The following is a 26,979-nucleotide window of genomic DNA, read 5'->3' as shown; positions in this document are numbered from 1 at the left end:
TGTAGTACCTGGTGTAAACCTGGAGATTCAATCAAGTTGATGTGTAGCCATATTGCCATTTGGTAGGGTTGTCTGCACAGGATCGGCAAAGACTGGAAGTAGTTAATTAAGCACTAAAACTAGCGAATTAGATCCGAGATTAATTTCTCTCCCTAGCCAGCCAGCCAACTAACGTCCGTCAACCGGCGAAAAAGCTAGGAGGTAACAGTGACGTAAGTATAATGCAGCAGTTTTACGAGCTTTGGTGTTAGGCTCATCTAAATATTTTTGAAATTCAAAAGAGAACAAACATAAAAAAAAACATTTTTTTAACTAGGCAAGTCAGTTTTTTAAGAACAATTTCTTATTTACAATCACGGTCAAACCCGGATGACGCTGGACAATTGACTGGGGTCTTGTCATCCCTCCTGCCCATCATAATCGTACTCCGTCCAGGAGTGGACATCACTCATCCTTCTAGCCAGCAGGTACACGGACAGTTCATACATGGGCATGGCAGGTTTTGAGGTGAGTGACAGTCAAATCTCGTGACTACTTTATTGGTATGATTTTATAAAAACGTGTACAGTAAGTCAGTTGTAGTTATTTTTCTGAAAGTTTACGCGCGGTAAATCGGTTCAGCTGTGGCGGAATAATAGCTAGGCACGGTGTTGGGTAGCTATGTTTTAACATTCTACAGGAATACATCCATTTTTTTTAAAGACCGTCGATGTGAATAATGTGAAATGTAAAGATCCGATAATGAAGCCAACTCGCTAGCTTGTTGCTAAGGCGTGAGACCATATGCCACAGGTTTGCGATTAATGTTAGCGTGCTAAAGTAGCTAGGTTCCAAAATGTGCCATATGGTGTCGAGCTAAACCTAGCATTGATTAGTGTTGGCCTCTTCAAAATTGGATTAGCTAACGTCGGTCAACGTAGTTTACTGGCATCAACAACGTTGCGGGCCATGTTGGTTATCATTTTCAGTAGCCTAATGCCTGGTTTGCAATAATGTGTTTTTCAAACTTTGCAGCTTTGACGTGCGAGACTTGACCACGGTTACATGCACACAACCATACGATTATTGTGGATAGACAGATAATAGTTATTTTAAAACGTTGACATGCTTTTGCAAGAATGGCTTCCCTTATTATCCAGTTTACATCGACACATCTGAAATCACGGGGGACTTTTTAATTTATTTAACCTTTATTTAACTAAGCTAGTCAGCTAAGAAAAGTTTAGGGGCTCCCGAGTGGCGCAGCGGTCTACCCCGGCCAAACCCTAACCCGGACGACGCTGGGCCAATTCTGCGCCGCCCTATGGGACTCCCAAACACGGCCTGTTGTGATACAGCCTGCAATCGAACCATGGTATGTAGTGACGCCCCTAGCACTGAGATGCAGTGCTTTAGACCGCTGCGCCACGTGGGAGAAATAAATATATAAAATCGATTATCAAAGCTACGATGTTAGTTTTGCGAAACCTGTTTGATTCGGACATATACAGTATATGTAAAAACGATTTCTAATATGCATGCTTTACGTTTGCTCGAGCTACCGGTGCTGGCACGTGCGCAGGTCAAATACAGTGCTGGAACACCGAATTATTTTTCTTATTTACAATGACGGCCTAGGAACAGTAGGTTTACTACTTTGTTCAGGGGCAGAACGAAATATTTTTACATTGTCAGCACACAATAAATTAACATAACAGTAACAAGGCTATATACAGGGGTTACCGGTACCAATTCCATGTGTGTGGGTACAGGTTAATCGAGGTAAGTTGTACAGTGACTATGGTCAAACTTTTCATAAACAGCGAGTAGCAGCAGTGTAAAAACAAAAGGGGGGTTCAATGTAAATAGTCCGGGTGGCCATTAGTTGTTCAGCAGTCTTCTGGCTGCGGGGTAGAAGCTGTTAAGGAGCCTTTTGGTCCTGGACTTGGCGTTCCGGTACCAGTTGCCGTGCAGTAGCAGAGAGAACAGTCTGACTAGGGTGGCTGGAGTCTTTGACAATTTTTTGGGCCTTCCTCTGACACTGCCTGGTATAGAGGTCCTGGGTGGCAGGAAGCTTGGCCCCAGTGATGTACTGGGCTGTACGCACTACCCTTTGTAGTGGCTTCCAGTCAGATGCTGAGCAGTTGCCATAACAGGCGTTAATGCAACCGGTCAGGATGCTCTCGATGGTGCAGCTGTAGAACTTTTTGAATAGCTGGGGATCCATGCCAAATCTTTTCAGTTATTATACTGTATCAACATTTGTGCATAAAGGTGTAACCACCGCCATTTCGTGGGTAATACATTTTACAGACACAAAAAGATCCCACCATGTTGAACAAACAAATGATCTGTCTGCATTTATAAAATTGTACCGAAGCTTACTGTTTTCATCACAGCTGTCACAATTTATTTTTATACAGTAGGACTTTACTCGCATAACTGAAGTTAAAGAAGAGGAAATTCTGCATTGATGCCCTTACTCCCAATCTCATTCCATACTGGTAGCAGAATGCTGAACATTGGAAACTGTTTTACAGTCCTGTTTACCTTCACCTTTGATTGCTTCTGCACTTGGCTGGTTTCCACCTCATATCTCTACAGCCATGTTTGCCTCAAAATGCTTCTGGCCAGTTCCACCAAGCAAACACTCACTGTCACTGCCTTTGACTGATAAACAGGTGACGACTCACTGAATGGGAGCTAGTGCTGGACAGAGTCTGACCTTCGGATACAACAGGAGAAGAGCAGAGCAGCAGTGCATCGATGGCCCACCCAACCCCTCAACAGGTTTGCTGTGAGGTTCGAGAAGAAGTGAGGAGGAGAAAGTGAACTGTACTAGATGCCATGATGGAGGACGACCAGCTGCCTACACCTTCTCCCTTGCTGGACCTAGAACACTGTCCCGGAGCCTCTTCAGTAACGAACCATGCAGAGGTATAGTATATCTAGTGCTGTGGCCAAAATGCTAATAGATATCCTTTTACATAATTTAATGATGCTGAAGCTATGAGAAATGGCTGACCGAAAGCTTTGGCCTAATAGTAGACAATTCCACACATATTGATCTAGAATCAGTTTTGAAGGCATTAGTTTAAATGTGTTATTAGCAGTGTACTGTGCACTCTTATTTGGCACTATGTATTTATGGGGTCAAATATTTACTTTGAAAACAAAAGTAAAATCATAATTGCTGACTTTCTGTTAGGTCATTTGAAACACCTCGAGATGTACCCTACCAGCAGATTTGCACATGATTTTTGCCAGCCTCTTTTTCCACAGAGTGTGGTATTTCTGTAAGTTGGATCAAAAGCCTTGTTCATGACATTGACTGTTCACATTGCGGCACACTCTTTGTAGGAAAAGTCGGTATCTACTCTTTAGGATAAGCATGAGAACTATTGTTTACTGGGGATGGGTTCTCACTTCTAAACTTGAAACATGAAATGTCCTTGTTCATGGTACCCCCGGGAGAGAGGGGAGTGCAGAGGATGTTATTGTTAGACTTCAGGTATCCTATGGAAAGGAGAAGGGCCACAGTCTGGTTTCAGTTGTTGGGTTTTAATTTGAAATACTTGCTACACCAGAAGTGAATGGTTATCTGTAGGAGGAATGTATATGGTGGGGTCTATTAAGGTTGGATATGAGCCAGGGACTTGGAGAGAGAGAAAGGCAATCACGTGGTTGTGGTCACTGATAAGGATAGATAGCTGTGGATTAGTGAGGAATGGAGGCTGAGGCCAGGTCACATTAAGGGAGAAGGAACAGTTTATTACCCATATCACTTAACGTCCTGCCTTGCAACATCTGGCTGTCCAGATGTGTACGGAGAAGGTTTAAATGCCAGTACTTGTGTAAGTGTGTTTTTGTCTTACGTTGCTGTGTAACGCAGTGGGTGAATATGCTTGGTTTGAGCTTTACTAGTCGTCCGTGAGTTTTTACTCCGTTTATTTAGAACCTAACACTGGGAACACAGTAGTGTCTTGTTAGTGTGACCTCTCTGTCAACAATGAGAACCACTTAATTAACATACTGTAGGTGTGACAAAGAAATGGAGGCAAAAAAAGCCAGTTGCATTGGCTCCAGTACCATTCTTATCAACTTTCAAGAGTTAGGCTACCCAGAAAAACTTCCTGGACAAAATCATTCTCTCTTGAGAGATTGCAATGATTTCAGCTCAAGAAGTTAATGCTACAATATGCAGCTTTTTGGGCGACCTGTCCAAATTCACATAGAAATATGAATTATAGATCAGTTATTTTCATTGAAAGCAAGATCTGTTCTCTGCACGATTTCTATGCTTCTGTTAAGTTTAGTTTTTGAGTCTTTTGGTTTTGTACAAATATACATCTTTTTGGTTATTGAAAATATATTTAACAACGGTTTTAATGGTACATTGTTTCTCTACACTATGCATTGCTTGTTATGTTACATAAACTTAAATTAAGTGTTCTATTTGAATTTTAGCAACCAGAAAATGACGGGGCAATTTTTGCATATTGCACGTTTTAACTGGTTAGAGTACGATAGGAATCTTTTTGAAATAATATAAAAATGTCCAGTAGTTACTTTTTCAGAAGCTTGTATTGAAATGGCATTTTTGTAGTAAGAAAGTTTAATTTAAAAAGTATAGCTACGGACACATTTTCATATTGAACTAAGACCCCTTTCCTCTACGTCCATCCTCCCGGTAGTTCCTGGGTGTCAACCAGATTCAGGTGGTGGTGAGCCGGAGCCCAACCCCCCAGGTCACGGAGGAGACCTACTTTATCCCCCGTAACCCGGTGGTGGATGCGGGCACCAACACCGACCCCCCGGTCATCTGCTGTGGCAGGCTCCGCCGGGCATGCCCCTGCCCACCCCGAGGCCTCCTGGCCTCCCTCATCACAAAGGGTGGGCACCAACATAGATATAGGCCACTCTAATATTGTCTAGAGTGGCCTATGGACACCAGAATAGAGATGCAATATAGGCCTAACACTAGAGTGGCTTCAATGTGCCGATAATGCCATTTTGGTCTGTTTTATTTACTTCTGGGCACCAGGGGGGGCTAATGCTACCGTAGAGATGTTACCATGGTGACATTGCTATGGGATCAGGGGTTGGCATCTTGTAGCATTCTATGCTTGGGCGAGTGGAAAATGGTGGGGGTTTGTAGAACCAGTGTGTTTCTGTCTTTATCCAGTGCACGCTGTTGAACAGTGCCACAGTACCCAGAGGCATTTATATAGCACAAATGGAGTAGGTTTACAGATGGACTAAAGCACTACCCACTGTTCCTGATATACTGCCATTTACAAGTTAACATTTAGGCTTAGTAGTAGACTTTTGAGACCATTGTACCTTGCAAGCCAAATCAAGTACAGCACATGCAATCTATTTTATTTGGCAGGTAAAACGTACTGACTTCTGACCTCTCCTCCCTCCCAGTCCTCATTGCATTAGTGCTGTTTGGCGTGGTGTGGTCCATCACAGAGAAGGAGTGTCTGCCGGGGGGGAACCTGTTCGGCATCACCGTGCTCTTCATCTGCTCTGTCACCGGGGGCAAACTGGTGGGCCTCATACGGCTTCCCAAACTGCCTCCCTTTCCCCCGCTCCTGGGTAGGTAATGCGAATGGAGAGAGTGAGTGTTTGCGTGTATGTGTGTGTTGTAGGTGATGGGGTCTGTCTTGTCTGTGAATGTGCAGCATACAAGTTATATTCTGTAACCTCTACTTCATTTGACTTGTTGAGAATGAGAAGAAATGCCATCTTCAGGGTGTTGAGTGCCCTACATGCTCCTTAGCAACATTCAGACATGCCATCGGCCTGGCTGCTGGTAATATATATCTGCTGATATAGTAGATAGAATACACCTACTCTCTATAATAAGCACACATTCAGATTAAGCGCACCCACTCACTATATTTAGCCTGCATGCACTTGCGTGTCCCCTAACTACTACTCTTTACTATACACGGATGGTCAAACAGTCCCCCTATTATTCTGTCTGGCTTTGCCGACGCTGCTACATGTTACTACCATACCTAAACAGTGAAGTGAGTTCATATCACACCTTATCCCATTTCTAACCAAATTAACACCCTTGTTGACTTAGACTGATAGGAATTGAATGAAACATGTATTTTCATTTCTCAACAAACAAGAGAGACTTGGTTGAGCTTTGACCAAAGTCTCTCTTGATGCCGGTAACCACATGAGAAGTCCTGTAGTTTGCACAGACCCCTATAATAAGACAGTGGCCACTCATTTAGCCCGCAAGAAGGTAGAAGGCTGTCGTTCCGGTTCGCAGCCTACTCCTCACTTTAAACAGTCCAGAAAGGAGATTGTAGATAATAAAGAAGTGTTTGTGCTGGGTGTTTAATTTCTAAACGTTGATCGTTAGCGTAGTCTATCCGACAGAGCCCACTCCCATAGTCCAGAATTGAAGTCCTGTTTGTTGGATATAGATCTTTGATATTTAATGTCTCTCCAACCCCTGTTTTTCTTTGTGAACCCAGACATGCTGCGTCCCCAGTTCAAAGTCTCCGTTTTATTGTTTGAGCTGAATACTTTTTTGGGCCTGCGTTGCCTGGGGACGCAGCATTGAAACGGAACAAAGCAGGAATTCCATTTCGTTCAAGCTTTGTTACAGCCTTGAAGGTATTTATTTTTTTACTTAACTTAGGCTAACCGACAGTCGGTCCCACATTCTTATGCCTGTCAACTGGTTCCTCCCTGCTCAGACAGTAGTCATTGCTTGCGTCCCAAATGGGATGGAATTGTTCTGTACTTTCTTGATAATACACTATTAAGCAGGCATTTTCTCCAAAGCGGTTTACAGCACAGTGATGTGAGTGCATACGGTTTTGTATGCCACCAGTGGGGAATCAAATCCACAACCCTGATGTTGGCTAATGCCACTCTCTTACCAACTGAACCACACAGGGCCATATTCATCTTTCTGACCTTCAAAGGCAATTCAATTTCATACAGTAAATGAAAGACTCCACTGTATGCATGTCTTCAGTTTGTGCTGTTCCTACGTGGAAAGGTTTTTCCTTTCCTCTCAAAAGCCTCCTATGCCTAGAAGCCTTTTGATGTCTTAAACCAATTGATCTTCAACCTTTTTAATATGCAGTTCCCAGACTATCAGAACAAAGAATGTCGTAAAATATGTATTTCTTGGCATTTGAACCAATGTGAAGATGGGAATAATATCTTAGCCTCTGTTTAGCTCTTTTTTTTAATATATATATATATTTTTTATAAAAACACGTTTGTTTTCAGAACGACACAGCAAGACATTGTTTTTTGTCCCTCTTGCTGTGAGAGAAAGTCCAAAGAATAACACCCTGTTTGCTTATAGAAGTATTAACTTTAATAATATAATAGTATGATAAAGTATCATTGTTCTGTCATTCTCCACAGGTATGCTATTGTCGGGCTTCCTGCTGCGTAATATCCCCGTGGTAACGGATGCCGTGTACATCGACTACCGATGGTCCTCCTCCCTGAGGAACATTGCCCTTGCTGTCATCCTGGCCCGAGCAGGCTTGGGATTGGATGCCTCGGTATGTCAATAAAACACTCTTTCGGTGGAATATTCTATTCAAAGTGTGAGAGACTTTGTCATTTCTTCAAACAATCATCTTTATTCAATATCGATGAATTATTGCAATAATGAAACCGTTGACCCAACAGTCTTGGTTGTTGGGCCAAGAGCCTAACTGATAATGATAAAACCAAGAACTTATATAGGACTTAAAAATGTTTAGTCAGACTGCTTCCAACTCCCATAAGCCACCTTGGTTATCTACATAGGATGGTGTTTTGACCCCAACCCGGCTTAGTTTCCCAGATACCAGGAAGATGACATTGTTCTAAGCTCTTTCAGGTTATCTCTATCTTGGGTCACACACACCACATTTTGTCTATAGAATGCTTGATCTTACGCCCAGACTAAGTGCAGGAAGCTAGAGTGGAAACCATCTCTTTACAGAAATGTCCCATTTGTAAAGTATTAATCGCTAACTCTGTCAAACAAACCAGGTCCAGGTAAATATGTAAAAAAAAATAATTGTTTAGTCCTTTTCTATTTGTGTTCCTGTGATAACCTGTGTTAAAGGAGAAATCCACTCAAAAACGGTGTGTATTTTTTTCATTAGTCCACTGTTTGTTACAGTCCCAAAATGTTTTGCATTTCAGCAGTCAAGTTTTCAGGACCTTCATGAAGCAAAGTGTCACTTGCCACATTATGTCAACTTTACTGCTGACCTACAAAACATTTGGGGCTAATGAAATGTGGATTGTTCCTTTTCACTTGGGGTTGTATCAACAGTGGACTAATGACATTTAGATTTTTCTATTAATGTGTGTGTGTTTGTATACATGTGTGTTCCCAGGCTCTGAAGAAGCTGAGTATGGTGTGTATACGCGTGGGAATGGGACCCTGCATCATCGAGGCCTGCACCGTCGCCATCGCCTCCCACTTCCTCATGGGCCTGCCCTGGATCTGGGGATTCATCCTAGGGTAAACTCTCTGTCTGTCTCGGGTCTGTCGGACAGTCGTCTAAATTCCACTTAGTATTCTGCAGCCTCCCGATGCATTTGTAAATATAAAGAGCTACCTAACACCACTTGCTTTCCATTAAGACCAGTGTAGAGTATTTGGCAGCTACTGTATCTCACCGTGAACACTTGAAGTATACTTTATACCAGGGCTCTCCAACCCTGTTCCCGGAGAGCTACTGTCCTGTAGGTTTTCACTCCAACCTTGATCTAACGCACCTGATTCTAATAATGAGCTGGTTGATAAGGTGAACCAGGTTAGTTATAACTGGGGTTGGAGCGAAAACCTACAGGAGGGGAGCTCTCCAGGAGTAGGATTGGATACCCAGCCTTTATATTTTCATTTCATCCTCTGACTCTTAGCCCCTTGCCCTCTGTCTTCTATATTTCTCTCATCCTCTCTCCTCTTACTCTCTCTCCTGTCCTCTCCACTCATACGGTCTCTCACTCTGATCTATCCATCGTTCTATTCATCCATCCCTCTAAATACACTACCCTACCCTCCTACATTACCAAAAGTATGCTTGTCGAACATCGCATTCCAAAATCATGGGCATCAATATGGAGTTGGTCCCCCTTTTGCTGCTATAACAGCCTCCACTCTTCTGGGGAGGCTTTCAACTAGATATTGGAACATTGCTGCAGGGACATGCTTCCATTCAGGCACGAGCATTAGTGAGGTTGGGCACTGATGTTGGGCGATTAGGCCTGGCTCGCAGTCAGCGTTCCAATTCGTCCCAAAGGTGTTTGAATGTGTTGAGGTCAGGGCTCTGCAGGTTAATCAAGTTCTTCCACACCGATCTCGACAAACCATTTCTGTATGGACCACACTTTGTGCACGGGGCATTGTCATGCTGAAACAAGAAAGCACAATCATCTAGAATGTCATTGTATGCTATAGTGTTAAGATTTCCCTACTGAAACTAAGGGGCCTAGCCCGAACCATGAAAAACAACCCCAGACATTATTCCACCTACACCAAACTATACAGTTGGCACTATTCATTGGGACAGGCAGAGTTCTCCTGGCTTCCGCCAAACCCAGATTTGTCCTTTGGACTGCCAGATGGTGAAGCGGATTCATCACTCCAGAGAACAGGTTTCCACTGCTACAGAGTCCAATGGCGGCAAGCTTTACACCACTCCAGCCGAAGGCTTGGTATTGCTCATGGTGATCTTAGGCTTGTGTGCAGCTGCTCGGCCATGGAAACCCTTTTCATGAAGCTCCCGACCAACAGTTCTTGTGCTGATATTGCTTCCAGTGGCCGTTTGGAACTCGGTAGTGAGTGTTGCAGCCGAGGACAGATGATCTTTCCGCACTACGTGCTTCAGCGGTCCTGTTCTGTGAGCTTGTGAGGCCTACCACTTCACGGCTGAGCCGTTGTTGCTCCTAGACATTTCCACTTCACAATAACAGCACTTACAGTTACCCGGGGCAGCTCTAGCAGGGCAGAAATTTGACGAACTGCCACGTTGAAAGGTTCACAGCTCTTCAGTTTGGCCATCCTGCTGCCAATGTTATCCCTATGGAGATTGCATGGCTGTGTGTTCAATTTTATACAGCATTGATTGTGGCTGGGATGTCAACATACTTTTGTATGTATAGTGTATATCTCAAACTAATTCCTATTAGTAAAGCTGCATCATTAAACACTTTGTCTATGCTCATTGTATTATCCCCCATAACCCCTCCCCTGTCTCTTCATGGTTTGTGATGTCTTCATATTAATCAATCAAATGCATTATTTTTTATTTAACATCAGCAGTTGCTCAATGTGCTTTTACAGTCCTTTGAAAGCATCTTCTACAAGGCCATATTATATGATAAACTCTGTCTCCTCTTGTGTCGGTTTGTACTGGCTATCTGCTAAATGGTCATATGACAATATTATTATCAGTATTCATATTACAGGTTGTTACTTCTGAGGTCACTCTTCAGCCTGGCAACACAAACCTGATGAATATGATATTATGATGATTAACCCTCACTTTGGTTCTCCCGTCTCTTGTAGATTTGTGCTGGGAGCCGTGTCCCCGGCCGTGGTGGTTCCCTCCATGCTGCTGCTGCAGAAGGATGGCTACGGCTTGGAGCAGGGCATCCCTACCCTCCTCATGGCTGCCGGCAGCTTCGACGACATCCTGGCCATCACCGGCTTCACCACCTGCATGGGCATGGCCTTCGCCACCGGTAGGGATCCAATCAGTCGGGAGCATGTTGATCTGTTCTTCTGCTCTAAGCCAATCAGGAGGGAGGTTGTTGATCTGTGCCTCTGCTCTGAGCCAATGATGCGAGGAGACCACTAGAAAAAGAATAGAACTTATCTGTTTTTGTTGCAGCATTAATATAAATCTTCCTGCAATCTGTCCTGGATCCAATAGATGACACCCTCACACTTCGGGAATCGAACCTACGAACCCTGTTGTTGCAAGCGCCATGCTCTACCAACTGAGCCACGGGACCATTAGTATGAGCAAACTGCATGTGTTCTGCCATTACTGTGTCTTCCTCTGTATTGTATGCTTTTTATTATTGACTTCCTGCTGGAATCTGTGTCCTAAATGGCATCGCATTCCCTATATGGTGAACTACTTTGACCAGGGCCCATATAGGTCTCTGGTCAAAAGTAACAGGGTGCCATTTGGGACAATCCCATCTGTTTTGTTATTCATTTCATATGTTTTGTTGTGCTGTGTCTCTCTCTGCAGGCTCCATGTGGTACAACCTGCTGAGAGGTATACTGGAGGTGGGAGGGGGAATGGTAGCTGGGGTCCTGCTGGGATTTCTGTTGCGTTACTTTCCCAGCAAAGACCAGGTACGAATCACCATTGAAAGGACTCTGCTTTCAAATCAAATGTTATTTGTCACATGCGCCAAATACAGCAGGTGTACACCTTACAGTGAAATGCTAACTTACAAGCTCTTAACCAACAATGCAGTTTTAAGAAAATACCCCCTAAAATAAAAGTAACAAATAATTAAAGAGCAGCAGTAAAATAACAATAACGAGGCTATATACAGGGGGTAGCGGTACAGATTCAATGTGGGGGGGGGGGGGGATATGTAGGTAGAGTTATTAAAGTGTCTGGGTAGCCATTTGACTAGATGTTCAGGAGTCTTATGGTTTTGGGGTAGAAGCTGTTTAGAAGGCTCTTTGACCTAGACATGGCGCTTCAGTGCCGCGTGGTAGCAGTGAGTACAGTCTATGACTCAGGTGACACCGCATTGTATAGAGGTTCTGGATGGCAGGAAGCTTAGACCCATGTACTGGTCCGTACGCACTACCCTCTGTAGTGCCTTGCGTTCGGAGGCCGAGCAGATGCCATACAGTGATACATACATACATACACAGTGATGCAACACGTCAGGATGCACTCGATGGTGCAGCTGAATAACCATTTGAGGATCTGAGGACCCATGCCAAATCTTTTCAGTCTCCTGAGTGGGAATAGGCTTTGTCGTGCCCTCTTCACGACTGTGTTGGTGTGCTTGGACCATGTTAGTTTGTTGGTGATGTGGACACCAAGGAACTTGAAGCTATCAACCTGTTCCACTTCAGTCCCTCCGATGAGAATGGGGGTGTGCTTTGTTCTCCTTTCCATGTAGTCCACAATCATCTCCTTTGTCTTGTTCACGTTGAGGGAGAGGTTGTTGTCCTGGCACCACACGGCCAGGTCTCCTCCCTATAGGCTCTCGTCGTTGTCGGTGATCAGGCCTATCACTGTTGTGTCATCGGCAAACTTAATGATGGTGTTGGAGTCGTGCCAGGCCGTGCAGTCATGAGTGAACAAGGAGTACAGGAGGGGACTGAGCACGCACTCCTGAGGGGCACCCGTGTTGAGGATCAGCATGGCAGATATGTTGTTACCTACCCTTACCACCTGGGGGCGGCCCGACAGGAAGTCCAGGATACAGTTGCAGAGTGAGGTGTTTAATCCGAGTCCTTAGCTTACTGATGAGCTTTGAGGGCACTATGGTGTTGAACTCTGAGCTGTAGTCAATGAATAGCGTTCTCGCATAGGTGTTCCTTTTTGTCCAGGTGTGAAAGGGTAGTGTGGAGTGCAATAGAGAGGAAACTGGACTGTGGAGTTGACCTATAATGGAGTTCAGTTTTCTCAGTAGCGTTTCCCTTTCTCAGTAATGTTACTCCAGGGACATAGTCCTTGTTTGGAAAACCTTTAGTAATACATCCTTCCTTCTCTCACACTCTTTCTACTGTAGGACAACGTAATGATGAAGCGCTCATTCCTGCTACTGGGCCTGTCGGTGTTCGCCGTGTTCGGCAGCAACGTGGCCGGCTTCCCCGGCTCGGGGGGCCTCTGCACCCTGGTCCTCGCCTTCCTGGCCAGCCTGGGCTGGAGAAGGTCAAAGGTCAGTCAATCACACACACATACAACCCCATCCCGTGCCAACCATTCACTCAACCCGCCGTACCCTGCATCTTCTAGCTATGCACTTACACTCTCACCCAAATGCCCCCCGAGCCCTTACCTCCAACACAGTGGACTCAACTAAAGCATTGGATGTTCCAGTGCAGCACAAACTGCTGTCTTAACACACAGTGGGACCCTTCCAATCAGGATAGAGGCCCAATCCCAAATATAGTCAGTCACATCTCGTATTGTCTCTATGGGAGGCAGATTCTCCAGTAGAGTAACACAGTTGTGAAGTCTTGGTGTTTGCTGAACTCTCTCTGTAGTCTGGTATGTGTCGTAGGTGGTTTTGAATGTTTTTATCACTTTATCACCCCTCCATTTGCTCTACTTTCACATTGTATTTGAAAACGTCAGTACTTTGAGATACCGTAACGTGTGTCTGTCTGACTCGGTGTATGTGCAGGTCCCTGTGGAGGACATAGTGGGTATTGCCTGGGAGGTGTTTCAGCCACTGCTCTTCGGCTTGATCGGGGCCGAGATCCAGATCTCAGAGCTGGACAAAAACACTGTCGGTGAGAACACAAACACCCTCATAAACACACAGTCAGTAAGAACACACACTACGTATACATTTATACCCCGCTCTTTGGAGATAATCTATTAGGGGTGTTTTCCTACTTTAACTTGAATAAAGTGTTTATCATTCAACCCCCTCTTAACTTCTCTGTCCCACCAGGCCTGGGCATAGGCTCTCTGGCCATTGGTCTGCTGGTGCGTATTCTCTTCACCTTCGTCTGTGTGCTGTGTGCCGGCTTCAACTTCAAAGAGAAGCTCTTCATCGCTCTGGCCTGGTTACCCAAAGCCACTGTACAGGTACTTAACGTTAAATAGAAACTACGGTGGCCTGGAGTGGTCTAAACCCCTGCCTCTGGAGCACATGTACGATGTACTACCTCTGCCAGCATGGGCTCGAATCCAGCTTACTGCTCTTTCAACATTCTCTCCATTTCGCTGTATCCAGTAAGCATACAAAACAGGATCAAAGGATGAAATTTGCTGCACGCAAAAAAGGCTTAACACGCAAAATAACCATAACATTTGAATATTCTAACTAGTGATTGCGCGACTTGCAACACCTATTATTACCTATGTCTGCGTTATTTTAACTTTATGACAGAGTTCCAGCTCTCACAATGTTTATTTAGGGTGACGTGGCCAATGTGTCGATCTCCTCCCCTCCTCTTCTCTCCCCAGGCAGCCATTGGCTCCACAGCGCTGGACATGGCCCGCACCAAGGAGGATAAGGAGCTGGAGAAGTATGGCATGGACGTGCTGACAGTGGCCGTGCTCTCCATCTTGCTCACCGCCCCCATAGGGGCCCTGGTCATAGGACTCACAGGACCTCGCCTGCTGCAGAAACCAAAGAACGCTGCCTGGGGTGAGGACGCACACACAGAATGTGCAAACACACTGTCTGCATAAATGCACAGACAGAAGCACACAGCAACAGGAAGGACTGCCACACCATCGCTTTTAAAATAGAAACACCCAAAAACCCACACCTACTACTAACCTAGCTTGAGTGTCAGCTGTTATCCCCACATGATGTACAGTGGTTGGCGAAAGTATTCACCCCACTTGGCATTTTTCCTATTTTGCCTTGCAACCTGGAATTAAAATAGATTTTTAGGGGGTTTGTATCATTTGATTTACACAACATGCCTACCACTTTGAAGTTGCAAAATATTTTTTATTGTGAAAAACAAGAAATAAGACAAAAAAAACTGAACTTTAGCATGCATAACTATTCACCCCCCAAAGTCAATACTTTGTAGAGACAGCTTTTGCTGCAATTACAGCCGCAAGTCTCTTGGGGGTATGTCTCTATAAGCTTGGCACATCTAGCCACTGGGATTTTTGCCCGTTCTTCAAGTCAAAACCGCTCCAGCTCCTTCAAGTTGGATGGGTTCCGCTGGTGTACAGCAATCTTTAAGTTATACCGCAGATTCTCATTTGGATTGAGGTCTTGGCTTTGATCTATGCCATTCCAAGACATTTAATTGTTTCCCCTAAACCACACCAAGTGTTTCTTTAGCAGTATGCTTAGGGTCATTGTCCTGCTGGAAGGTGAACATCCATCCCAGTCTCAAATCTCTGGAAGACTGAAACAGGTTTCCCTCAAAAATGTACCTGTATTTAGCGCCATCCATCATTCCTTCAATTCTGACCAGTTTCCCAGTCCCTGCTGATGGAAAAACATCCCCACAGCATGATGCAGCCGCCACCAGCATGTTTCACTGTGGGGAACGTGTTCTCAGGGTGATGAGGTGTTGGGCTTGCGATAGACATAGCGTTTTCCTTGATGGGCAAAAAGCTCAATTTTAGTCATCTGACCAGAGTGTACCTTCTTCCATATGTTTGGGGAGTCTCCCACATGCCTTTTGGTGAACACCAAACATGTTTGCTTGGACACTCTTCCGTAAAGCCCAGCTCTGTGGAGTGTACGGTTTAGTGGTCCTATGGACAGATACTCAAATCTCCGCTGTGGAGCTTTGCAGCTCATTCAGGGTTATCCTTGGTCTCTTTGTTTTCTCTGATTAATGCCCCCCTTGCCTGGTCTGTGAATTTTGGTGGGCAGCCCGCTCTTGGCAGGTTTGTTGTGGTGCCATATTCTTACAATTTTTGAATAATGGTGCTTTGTGAGATGTTCAAAGTTTCTGATCTTTTTTTTATAACCCAACCCTGATCTGTACTTCTCCACAACTTTGTGATATTTAAATAAAGTCCATGTGTGCAATCTAACTAATTAAGTGACATCTGAAGGTAATTGGTTGCACCAGATCTTATTTACGAGCTTCATAGCAAAGTTAAATTTATTTTTAATTTTAAGAATCTTTTGGGGGAAAAATCATTTCACTTCACCAATTTAGACTATTTTGTGTATCTTGTGTATCCATTTATATGACGTCCAAATAAAAATCCATTTAAATTACAAGTTGTCATGCAACAAAATAGGAAAAACGCGAAAGGGGGTGTGAATACTTTTGCAGGGCACTGTAAACGGTGACACCCCATTATGGGTTTTAATCTCCACTCCTATTATACTCAATTGTGCTTTTTTTAAACCAGCTTGTAATAGCTTTGTCCACACAGTATAGGGAAGGAAGTGTGTTCATGAAAAGCAGTGTACCTTTTATGACTGAGATGATCTTTATTTAAAATAGCCTGGAATCCAAACCGATATGGATTGTTTCAACATTGTTGACAGTGGTGAAACAGAGTATGTCAGTCAGGATCTCAGGCTAATAAAGAGAAGCTGTGGATTGGAGAATGATTTGCATTGTGGGTTCAGGTAGTCTTTGTTTCATGCCTCATGTTTCGTCTCAGCCCTGTCACCACACAATGGTGGCTTTTTTTTGCTCTTCAGGTTTGGAGGGAGATCTTTTTATTTGACTACACTGTGTCTCAGACTGTACACTCCCTGAGACATTATCCATATTGACTATTTGGCCTATAGTCTTATTTAGTTTATACTCACGTGGAGGCACTTCAGTTTCTCTCGCACACACATGCAAGCACGCACACTGCAAAGGCATTTTTTTAATCATTATTTTCTACCCTTTTCCCTTGGATATGCAGAGCGGGAGCAAAGCGGAACTATAACCGAGACCCCAATCACCTACGAGAGTACCCTCTGATGGCGGGAACCAGGAAGTACACTTCACCAAGGAGGAAATGACATGGATGGATCGTAGGGAAATGGCGGCACTTCAAGCGTGCATCTAAAATGGCACCCTATTCTCTTTAAAGTGCTGTACTGTTTAGAGAATATGGTTCCTATTTCAGACTCTGGTGACACCCAGGATAATGCCTTTCGGACAGTGGGGTCTCATCTGTGTGTCTGTCCTTGGTGTGTTTGACATCCTGCAGCGTTTATTTATATCTCCCCGAGGGTAGTTTCCAGGCCTCGAACTACAGCTGCCACTCAACCAACAATCCACTATATCCAAGCATTATGCACTATACTGAAAATTCAGTAATGCTACTATTAAAATGATACCCTATCATTTAAAAGTGGTTCGATGAGCTGAGCCACTAGAATTAAATGTTTTTGACATTGACTATCAGGCATATTGTGTGTTCATTATCATACAGTCATACACTGTATGTACGCCTTCACAGCATTTATTTTTGTCCTTAGGCCTTACGCATCAATTATTTACCAGCTGCTGATGTTGTATTCTGTGTGAATGTAATGTATTTATGAGAAGGTTGTTGTACTAGCTTGTTGTGCAGTTTGATTCAAAGAAAATATTTCGCGTTGGACTGTTGTTGCTAGCTAGACTCCGGACGAAGGCAAGACAATTTTATTTATTGTATGTTACCATTTAAGCAATATTCAAATCATGTTGTGCACTAAATGTGACCGAATGTCACAAAAAACATGAATAATATGGACCCCTAGCTAAGATATATTTATGACGGGGGTCTTTCATGCAAAATCAGTGTGGCTCAGATAATAGCGTCACATTCAGAGCAATATACTGTAAAAATCTGTTTAAGAAAAGACTGCCAAACAGTCAGTTTATTTGTTCTATTCATTTTATCGTGTTTTTATTATTCAGTATTTATGATTTTGATTCCATAAAGAGTTAAATTGTGCAGTTGATTTAGAGATACTTTTGTTACGTTTGTATGGACTCTTGAAAGGGTCCCTTTTAGGTTTTTCAGTAGTAATTTGTAATATATCATACCATTTAAGAGTCCTGTTTTAACTTTTGAAACTTGAACTGTTAAATTGTAAAAAAAAAAAAAAAAAAGTTTTCTGAGATCAAAGCACATTTTCTGTTAAAACAATTCCATTTGCTCCAGATTACGTATATGCTGTAGGTCTAGCTCAACTGGACTATTATACCCGGAAATTATTTGATATTGATAGAAAATGTCAACACTGGCCCTTTAACGAAAGTGGTAGACTTTTGACACTAAGAACACATTAAGGACACCTTCCTAATATTGAGTTGCATCCCTTTTGCCCTCAGAACAGCCTCAATTTGTCCGGGTATGGACTCTACAAGGTGTCGAAGTGTTCCACAGGGATGCTGGCCCATGTTGACTCCAATACTTCCTACAGTTGGCTGGATGTCCTTTGGGTGGTGGACACACGGAGAAACTGTTCAGCATGAAAAAACCCATCAGCTTAGCAGTTCTTGACCCAAACCGGTGCCATACGATTTTCAAAGGCAATTCAATATTTTGCTTTGCCCATTCACCCTCTGAAGGGCGCATTCAGAAAGTATTCAGACCCTTTTCTATGAGGCTTGAAATTGAGCTAAGGTGCATCCTGTTTCCATTGATCATCCTTGAGATGTTCTACAACAAGATTTGAGTCCACCTGTGGTAAATTCAATTGATTGGACATGATTTGTAAAGGCACACACCTGTCTATATAAGGTCCCACAGTTGACAGTGCATGTCAGAGCAAAAACCAAGCCATGAGGTTGAAGCGCCAAGACAGGATTGTGGCGAGGCACAGATCTGGGGAACTGTACCAAAAAATGTCTGCAGCATTGAAGGTCCCCAAGAACACAGTGGCCTCCATAATTTTTAAATGGAAGAAGTTTGGATCCACCAAGACTCTTCCTAAAGCTTGCTGCCTGGCCAAACTGAGCATTTGGGGGAGAAGGGCCTTGGTCAGGGAAGTGACCAAGAACCTGATGGTGACTGACAGAGCTCTGTGGAGATGAGAGAACCTTTCAGAATGACAACCATCTCTGCAGCACTCCACCAATCAGGCCGTTATGGTAGAGTGGCCAGATGGAAGCCACACCTCAGTAAAAGGCACATGACAACCCGCTTGGAGTTTGCCAAAAGACACCTAAAGAACTCGCAAACCATGAGAAACAAGATTGCCTGGTATGATGAAACCAACATTTTACTATTTGGCCTGAATAACAAGCGTCACGTCTGGAGGGAACCTGTCACCATGAAGCGTGAATCAAGGGAAAGATGAACAGAGCAAAGTACAGAGATCCTTGATGAAAACCTGCTCCAGGGCGCTTAGGACCACATTCTGGGGTGACGGTTCACCTTCCAACAGGACAATGACACACTGCCAAGACAACGCAGGAGTGGCTTCGGAACAAGTCTCTGAATGTTCTTGAGTGGCCCAGCCAGAGCTGTGACTTGAACCCGATCGAACAGCTGTGACTTGAACTGGAGAGACCTGATAATTGCTGTGAAGGGACGCCCCCCCATCCAACCTGACAGAGCTTGAGAGGATCTGCAGAGAAGAATGGGAGAGACTCCCCAAATACAGGTGTGCCACGCTTGTAGCCTCATACCCAAGAAGACTTGAGGCTGTAATCACTGCCAAAGGTGCTTCAACAAAGTACTGAGTAAAGGATCTGAATACTTATGTAAATGTGAGAATCTAAAAATCTGGTTTTGCTTTGTCATTGAGGGGGATTTGGGGGGGGGGGGGGGGTGAACAATTTAAGGCTGTAACAAAATGTCAAGGGATCTGAATACCTTCTGAATGCACTGTATACACAATCCATGTCAAGGCTTAAAAATCCTTTAAACTTGTCTTCCCTACATCTGCAATACACCAATTGAGGTGGATTTAACCAGTGACGTCAATAAGGGATCATAGCTTTCACCTGGTCAGTCTTATGGAAGGAGCAGGTGTCCTTAACGTTTAACACTCAGCGTAGATGCTACATGTACTGTAATCATGTTGTGTTAGAGGTGGGCAACGGTCTTATCTTTAATGTGGTGATATAAGGGGTCAGATATCACCATCAAAAAAGCACAGGTCAGGTCCTAGCATCAAGGTTTTGGTATGGAAAGCAGATGCAAACAGTAACTGGTGCTGCTGGTGTCCTTAGGTTGGCATATAAAAAAACACCTAATCGTGGTCAACATTTTTGTGCAAACTCATGGGAAGTGTGTTTCAAATTATTGTAAATTAATTTCCAAAACTTCAAGGCCTGTTTCTTTCTTCTTGCCCTTTGACAAACTCCTTTCCTAAAACAAAGTAACTCGGGTGAACTTTTATTTTACAGAAGTCCAGTTTGCCTAAATCCCAGTAAAACTGGTATTTAACAAAAGGATCAGCTACCTTCTTCAAATCTCATGATGAATGTATTAAGAAATATTTTCTATACATTCAGTTTTAATGCAAAGTCAGACAACTGACATGTTTGATACTGTAAAGGCAAAACATTGAATTGCTTAAATATTTGTAGAGAAACAAGGGTTCGTTGTTGAGTGGAGGAGTTTTGTGAAATTGAGATGTCTCTGGTTGAATACACAACAGTATGAACACAGAATTAAGGCATGTTTTATAAGGTTAGGAACAAAGAAATGGCAGAGAAAATAAATCCTGGAAGTGTGTTTGTATGCAAGTGAAAGACTTCAAGCTTGCAGTAGTTCAGAGATTGAAAAGGCTAAGTATACATATTTTTTTTCAACTTAACAAAATGTACTGCTACCCTAATTGCAATCATGATTCAAGTTCAAGTTCCCTCAATGTGATCCCAATAGTTTGGAACCGAGCGGTGCTACCAAGGAGACCAAAGTTAACTGTTTCTAACGAGAGCTGCTAGCCCGACTGGAAAATGGCCACTGTACAAAAAGTTCTCAGAAGGAGACAAGAGGGAGTGGTGATAGTTTGAAAGGTTTTATGCTACTCTGTGGTATAACCTCTGTTAATGTCCGTTATTGTCAAGTTGAAATAAATAAGATTTACAAAAGTGTTGATGGTAAAATCTTTGAGTTAACGTGCCACCAACATTTCTACAGCATATCACGACCAAAAGGAAAGTATGTGCTTTTTTTTTTACCAAAACATAAGACAAATTGGAAGAGTGCAAAAGGTCATGCCCTAAAATACAGACTTTTTTAAAAGAACCGAAGACAGAAGTATGGAGTGAAGATGGCGGCTCCCTCAGTGTTAAAGATGGATTATATTATCTTCTTCTTGAGTATGAGAGGCCCCACGTTGTCTCCAGTCAACTCATTGTGCTTTATGTGTGATTTGTCACAAACAGGAAACTGCAACAGGAAACAACTTAATATTAGACTGATACGTACAGTACGAGGCATTGCTTATAGATAGGCTAACTTTTGAGCCCTTCCCCTCCATAGTTCACCATTTCTTAACAGTCATATGCTTCCCTTTGGCATCAAGACAGTGAGAATGGAAAAAGAAACAGTTGATATCTGCATAAATTGCTAAGGTTAGAAGACCACTAGCTATTGCTATAAGTCTTTGCATCTAACATGATCTAAAAACCAATCTCGAGCCAACTCCCCCCACCCCATTCCCTTGGCCCCCGACGCATGAAGGCTGATCAGGGCCTTTTTTCAAAAAGTGTCCCAGAGTAGTACTGCGATCTAAGATTAGGTTCCCCCTGTCCAGATCGATCATAATGGATAAGATTATCAGGCAGTATTGATCCTCAGCACTCCTGAGAGACTTTGAATATGGGCCCTGAAATTACTAAGAAGGTGTAGTGTTAGCAATAACCATCCAACTCTCCCTCTAGTCTAATTTACCGTTTTGGAGCGCCAGCAGCGGCAGTAACAGACATTTGTGCTCTTCAAGTCCTCAATATCTATCTCGTTGACCACTTTGGGGTTCTCCTTCTGGATCTTCAGGTTGATCAGGCTGTCCTTCTGCTTCTTCTTCTTGGGCAGGAAGGGCCGGATGGTGAGGTAGCCCAGCAGGGCCAAGATTCCCAGGAGAGGCAGCAACCGGAGCCAATCAAGGACTGGGAAGAAAACACACACATGCACACACACAGGCAGGCACAGGTAAAACACACAGTGATATTGGATCTCCTCAATTGTTCCACCCATGCGGTTCCCATAACATGGGATTATAGCGGAGTCATACAATTACACAACATGTATAGAGTACCACAGTATGAATCATAAAACCTAGCGGTCAAACAAGGAAATGGTTCCAATCGTTTTCCCACCATTCATTTTTAAAATAAGGGCTTACCATGGCATGAAGTTTTGGTTACCATTTAAATCTAAGACAGGGTGACTTATCAATATTTTCACCTGTATTTACCCTACAAAAATGAAACGCTAATTAGCTGCTAATGTGGCTATCATAAAGAACTACAAATGCCATGATGATCTGGACGAGACTGCCGAATTCAGGCAAAGGTAAGAATCTCTGGATTAACTGTCTAATGTTAGCTAAATTTAGTCATGAATAAATTGCCTATATTTCTTTCAATTCTGTCAACGGTCTTGTGCAATTTTTTATTTTACACAATACTTGTTAGCAAAGGTGTAGGCTTGAAATGATGTGCAGGAGCTTGCAGGGATTTGTAGTATTGCGCGATGTCTACTTTGATGCCAATTAGCATTTTCGAATCAGTAAATACAGCCGAATATATTGATCAAAGTCATCTTGTCCGAAAGAGATTTACATGGTTATCAAAAAAAAAAAAAAAAAAATCAGGTCCATCCTGTCAATTATCTTATTCATTAAGATCTTAAGGCAAAACTGATTCTATATCAGCTCTCATACTCTCAGAGCATCTTAGTATCTGATAGGCTGGCCTACCCATCAATGCACAGTTCCAAGAGGCCAATATAACAGTGGATAATGTCCCATGGATTATTCCATAGACTATGACAACTTTGAGGGCTGTGTATTTGAATCTCAGGACAATTAAATTAAATGGCTTTTGATTAAAAAGGTGACTAAAGGGAGAAAGTTAATCTCATTATACGATTTCTCGACTTCAAAAAAGGCAAATGTAAAAACACCATCGAATCCGGACAAAATCATTTAATGAGGTGCTCACCCTTAAAGCTGCTAGACTGAATTTTGCTGCGGAGGCATCATGTACACAGGCATCAAATTCTGATCTTTTTTTCCACTAATTGGTATTTTGAGCAATCACATCAGATCTTTTTCAGAGCTGATCTGATTGGTCAACAATTAGTGAAACAAATACCAGAATTCGTCTGCCTGTGTAAACACAGTCTTATATAGATTTTCCACTAATTGGTCTTTTGACTGTCTAAACACAGCCATAGTGTCTTTAGATTCCTGCAGGGACCTTTCACTTGACTCCCATTTTTTCCTGAGAGTGAAAACATTAACATGACAAATGTAATATAGAGGTGGAAAAACCTCAGTACTTATGCTACTGACTGCAGGCAAGTTATAACTTCAAAACTACACTGAACGGCAACGAAATTAACAATTGAGCTTCCAGTGCCATGTCAATTATTCCAGTCGCTTCATGTTTATGCATCTCCTATAGATTTGCTACCGAAGACTTAAATCAATGTTTACAATGTCAATGATCTTCAGTATGGAGCATCTCAGAGCAATGGGAGAAACCATAATTTACCACCACTGCTTTCCAGACCTGGGTTCAAATCCTATTTGAATTCATTTCAAATATTGTACTCTATCTGTGCTTGATTGGTCTTGTCTGGTTTAATGGACAAATAGAATAGTCCCACAACTGCAAACCCCTCCCATCTGGCAATTCAGACAGAATTAGGGAAAAACACTCAAAAGTATTTGAAAGATTTTGAAATAGTACCTATGTCTGTTGCTTTCCTTCGAAAAAACATCATGCTTTTATTTAATTAACTAGGCAAGTCAGTTAAGAACAAATTCTTATTTACAATGACGGCCTACCCATGTCATCTGCCAGCCACTAGTTTAGGGCTATTTTTAAATCCCAAATCGGACACTTTCCATAGGGGTGCATTCAGCGTTTCTTCAAGTTGTCAAAGCTTGAAACAACTAAGTGGTCGCCTGAGGTCTCATAGCTCATTTACAGCGGGTTTGTCATAGTACTTAAATTCAAGGCATAACTTTTCCAATGTTGTACACTGACAGTTACTGTCGTCAGACCTTTTCCCTCTCACAACTACTCATAAAGGCTAGTGTGTGAGCCGCATTCAGGTGTAAGGTGAGAGGAATCTGTTCTCCATTGAGTAAGCATGCCATCCTAGATTTACACTGCTCTATGGGAATACCATGAGAGTGTATTTCATGTTTTGCAGCGAAGGCAAAATAAAGGTTTGTAGATGCAATTATTGAAGCTTGGAGATGGTTGTTTATGCACACAGGAGTATGTAAAATACGCATAGCCTGTATATGAAAGTATAAGCAGCCTCAACTTGGATTTTAATTTGTACATATTTTGTTGTAGCCTAATGTTTCATATGCTTGGAATAGTTCCCTTCCATAGCCAAGAGAAGAAATGTGCTACATACAAACGAAACACTTGTTTGGCTGTACAATTAATACGTTTCCAGTCGGAGTCTGATACATGTTCTTGTACTGTTACAATGCATCTCAAAGTAGTGCACTGTTAAACTACCCTTCAATGTTCAATCAACTTGACCTGAGCCAAGTAAGGAACTTCATTCAGTAGGAAGTGGATTAGCACTTTTACAGCCACACAGAACCCGAAAATCTATAAGAAACTTGGAAAAACCGCACTAAAACTGGCGAACTACTGTAGCTAATATTGTAGGCAGGCATGCATGGGGACAAACTATTCTGTCTTTCCTTTTTTCAACACCGTAACAATTTACCTGTTAACCTCGCAAATCCTCCGATCGTCTCAGGAAGGGGGAACTTCTTGAGGTAGGCTGGAAGCTGGGTTTTTATGATCTTTGAAATAGTTTCTAAAACCATCTTGAATGAAACTATAGGCAGGTTTTAGTTTGAGCTGGATATTTCTTGAGGTCCGTTTGCGTCATTACGCTATTTTAGAAGCTCAAGTCTTGACAGTTGCGTGCAAAAGAAATAAATAGAGAAGACGCGTAGCTGTGTTGGTGAATAGAAGCAATTGCGGAAGATGATGCTAAAACATGTAACAATGAACGTTGGCAGAGTTGGTGTCATCTGATTGGACAGTTTCTAATGGCGCAGATAAAGAGAAAGTAGCCAATTTCTTTACTTTGTTTGATACAAAGGCCTATGTGATGTTTGTATGACAAAGTATCTTACCGATATTTTCAGGGACAAAATAAATTGTATTCCATTCTATTGTATGCTATTATATTTGTTATTTATTTGTGCATTGGCTTCAATCATTCATTTATTAATTGATCCATTCAGCCTTCCTAAGCAAACGTGTAAATGTTTGTTTACTCATAATTTCACCCATATAATAATACTTTAAAGTTTGATTAGAACTTCAAGAGGAAATTAAATAGGCTGGGATGTATATATATATTTACCTTTATTTAACTAGGCAAGCCAGTTAAGATCAAATTCTTATTTTCAATGACGGCCTACCCCGGCCAACGCTGGGCCAATTGTGCAGCGCCCTATGGGACTCCCAATCACGGCCAGATGTGATGCAGCCTGAACCAGGTACTGCAGTGACGCCTCTTGCACTGAGATGCAGTGTGTGTGTGTGTGTGTGTGAGAGAGAGAAAGAGATGTGGGTAGTTGGCTATAAATGGGATCCACCTAAAAGTTTAGGGGCTACATAAATCATATATCTATGTCTCAGACATAGTTCATAATCTGAAATTATTTCAGTTTAAAATATTTTTTTTCTCTCTCCATAGTACATAATGGCTTGTCCTTGTCTCCTCTGTTCTGCAATCTGAGCTGATCTGAAAACACAAGTCAATGTGGATGATGATTTGCTTACGCCTGTCAAATTATTTCACCTCACTCCTGATGAATGGAAGCACTATTGAAATGCACATAGGAAAAGCATGCATCACGTTGTATTTTTCGTTTCCAGTTTATATTTACTTCCTTATGAATCCAAATATAGCGAAGAAAAATATAAACACAACATGTAAAGACTTGGTCCCATGTTTCAAGAGGTGAAATAAATTATCTCAGACTTTCCAAAACTACAAAAAGCTTATTTCTCCCAAATGTTACATCCCTGTTAGTGAGCATTTCTCCTTTGCCAAGCTGATTAAAGAGCATGATCATTGCACAGGTGCACCTTGTGCTGGGGGTAATAAAAGGCCACTCTAAAATATGCAGTTTTGTCACAACACAATGTCACAGATATCTCAAGTTTTAAGGGAGCGTGCAGGAATGTCCACCAACCACCCAGACAGCTGATGAAACTGTGGGTTTGCACAACAGAATAATTTCTGCACAAACGGTCAGAAACTGTCACAGGGAAGCTCATCTGCGTGCTTGTTGCCCTCACCAGCGTTGTGATCTGACTGCAGTTTGGCGTCGTAACCGACTTCAGTGGGCAAATGCTCACCTTTGATGGCCACTGGCATGCTGGAGAAGTGTGCTCTTAACACAGTTTCAACTGTACCAGGCAGATGGCAGACAGCGTGTATGGCGTCGTGTGGGCGAGCGGTTTGCTGATGCCAACTTTGTGAACAGAGTGCCCCATGGTGGCAGTGGGGTTATGGTATGGGCAGGCTTAACCTACAGACAATGAACACATTTACATTTTATTGATGGTAATTTGAATGCACAGAGATTCCTTGACGAGATTCTAAGGCCCATTGTTGTGCCATTCATCCACCGCCATAATCTCATGTTTCAGCATGAGAATGCACAGCCCCATTTCCCAAAGATCTGTACACAGTTACTGGAAGCTGAAAAAAATCCCCATTTCTTCCATGTCCTGTATACTCACCAGACATGTCACCAATTGAGCATGTTGGGGATGCTCTGGATCAACGTATACGACAGCATTTTCCAGTTCCCGCCAATATCCAGCGACTTCGCGCAGCCATTGAAGAACAGTGGGACATTCCACAGACCACAATTAACAGCCTGATCAACTCTTATGCGAAGGAGATGTTTTGCGCTGCATGAGGCAAATGGTGGTCACACCCGATACTGACTGGTTTTCTGATCCACGCCCCTACCTTTAAAAAAAAAGATATCTGTGACCAACAGATACATTTCTGTATTCCTAGTCATGTTGGCCTTTGTAGCTCAGTTGGTAGAGCTTGGTGCTTGCTATGCCAGGAGTGTGGCTTTGATTCCCACCCATACTTAAAATGTATGCATGCATGACTGTAAGTCGCATTGGATAAAAGTGTCTGCTTAATTGGCTTATATTATGTGAAATCC

General features: G+C 42.8%; 2 protein-coding genes across 2 annotated transcripts; one reads left to right on the top strand and one right to left on the bottom strand.

Moving 5' to 3' along the window:
- Nucleotides 1-241: 241 nt before the first annotated feature.
- LOC115145824 (sodium/hydrogen exchanger 9B2-like) lies at nt 242-17,564 on the top strand. Its single transcript, XM_029687375.2, has 13 exons — nt 242-507; nt 2,661-2,916; nt 4,674-4,872; nt 5,410-5,580; nt 7,390-7,532; nt 8,364-8,491; nt 10,541-10,716; nt 11,235-11,341; nt 12,748-12,897; nt 13,366-13,474; nt 13,639-13,775; nt 14,157-14,340; nt 16,542-17,564. The coding sequence occupies exons 2-13, from the start codon at nt 2,827-2,829 to the stop codon at nt 16,598-16,600; spliced, it is 1,653 nt and encodes a 550-aa protein (XP_029543235.1). The 5' UTR covers nt 242-507; nt 2,661-2,826; the 3' UTR covers nt 16,601-17,564.
- A 2,667-nt stretch (nt 17,565-20,231) lies between these two features.
- LOC115145825 (CDGSH iron-sulfur domain-containing protein 2B) lies at nt 20,232-24,758 on the bottom strand. The gene is made up of 3 exons (XM_029687377.2): nt 24,495-24,758; nt 21,465-21,679; nt 20,232-20,960 (listed from the first exon to the last, which is right to left on the bottom strand). Exons 1-3 carry the CDS (start codon nt 24,595-24,597, stop codon nt 20,871-20,873), a joined length of 408 nt encoding a protein of 135 aa, XP_029543237.2. The 5' UTR covers nt 24,598-24,758; the 3' UTR covers nt 20,232-20,870.
- Between the last annotated feature and the right edge of the window lie 2,221 nt (nt 24,759-26,979).

The sequence above is a fragment of the Oncorhynchus nerka genome, linkage group LG18 (genome assembly GCF_034236695.1).
Source record: "Oncorhynchus nerka isolate Pitt River linkage group LG18, Oner_Uvic_2.0, whole genome shotgun sequence".
Taxonomy (NCBI): domain Eukaryota; kingdom Metazoa; phylum Chordata; class Actinopteri; order Salmoniformes; family Salmonidae; genus Oncorhynchus; species Oncorhynchus nerka.
The sequence above is the reverse complement of the archived record's forward strand: the minus strand, read 5'-3'. Positions and strand labels throughout refer to the sequence as shown.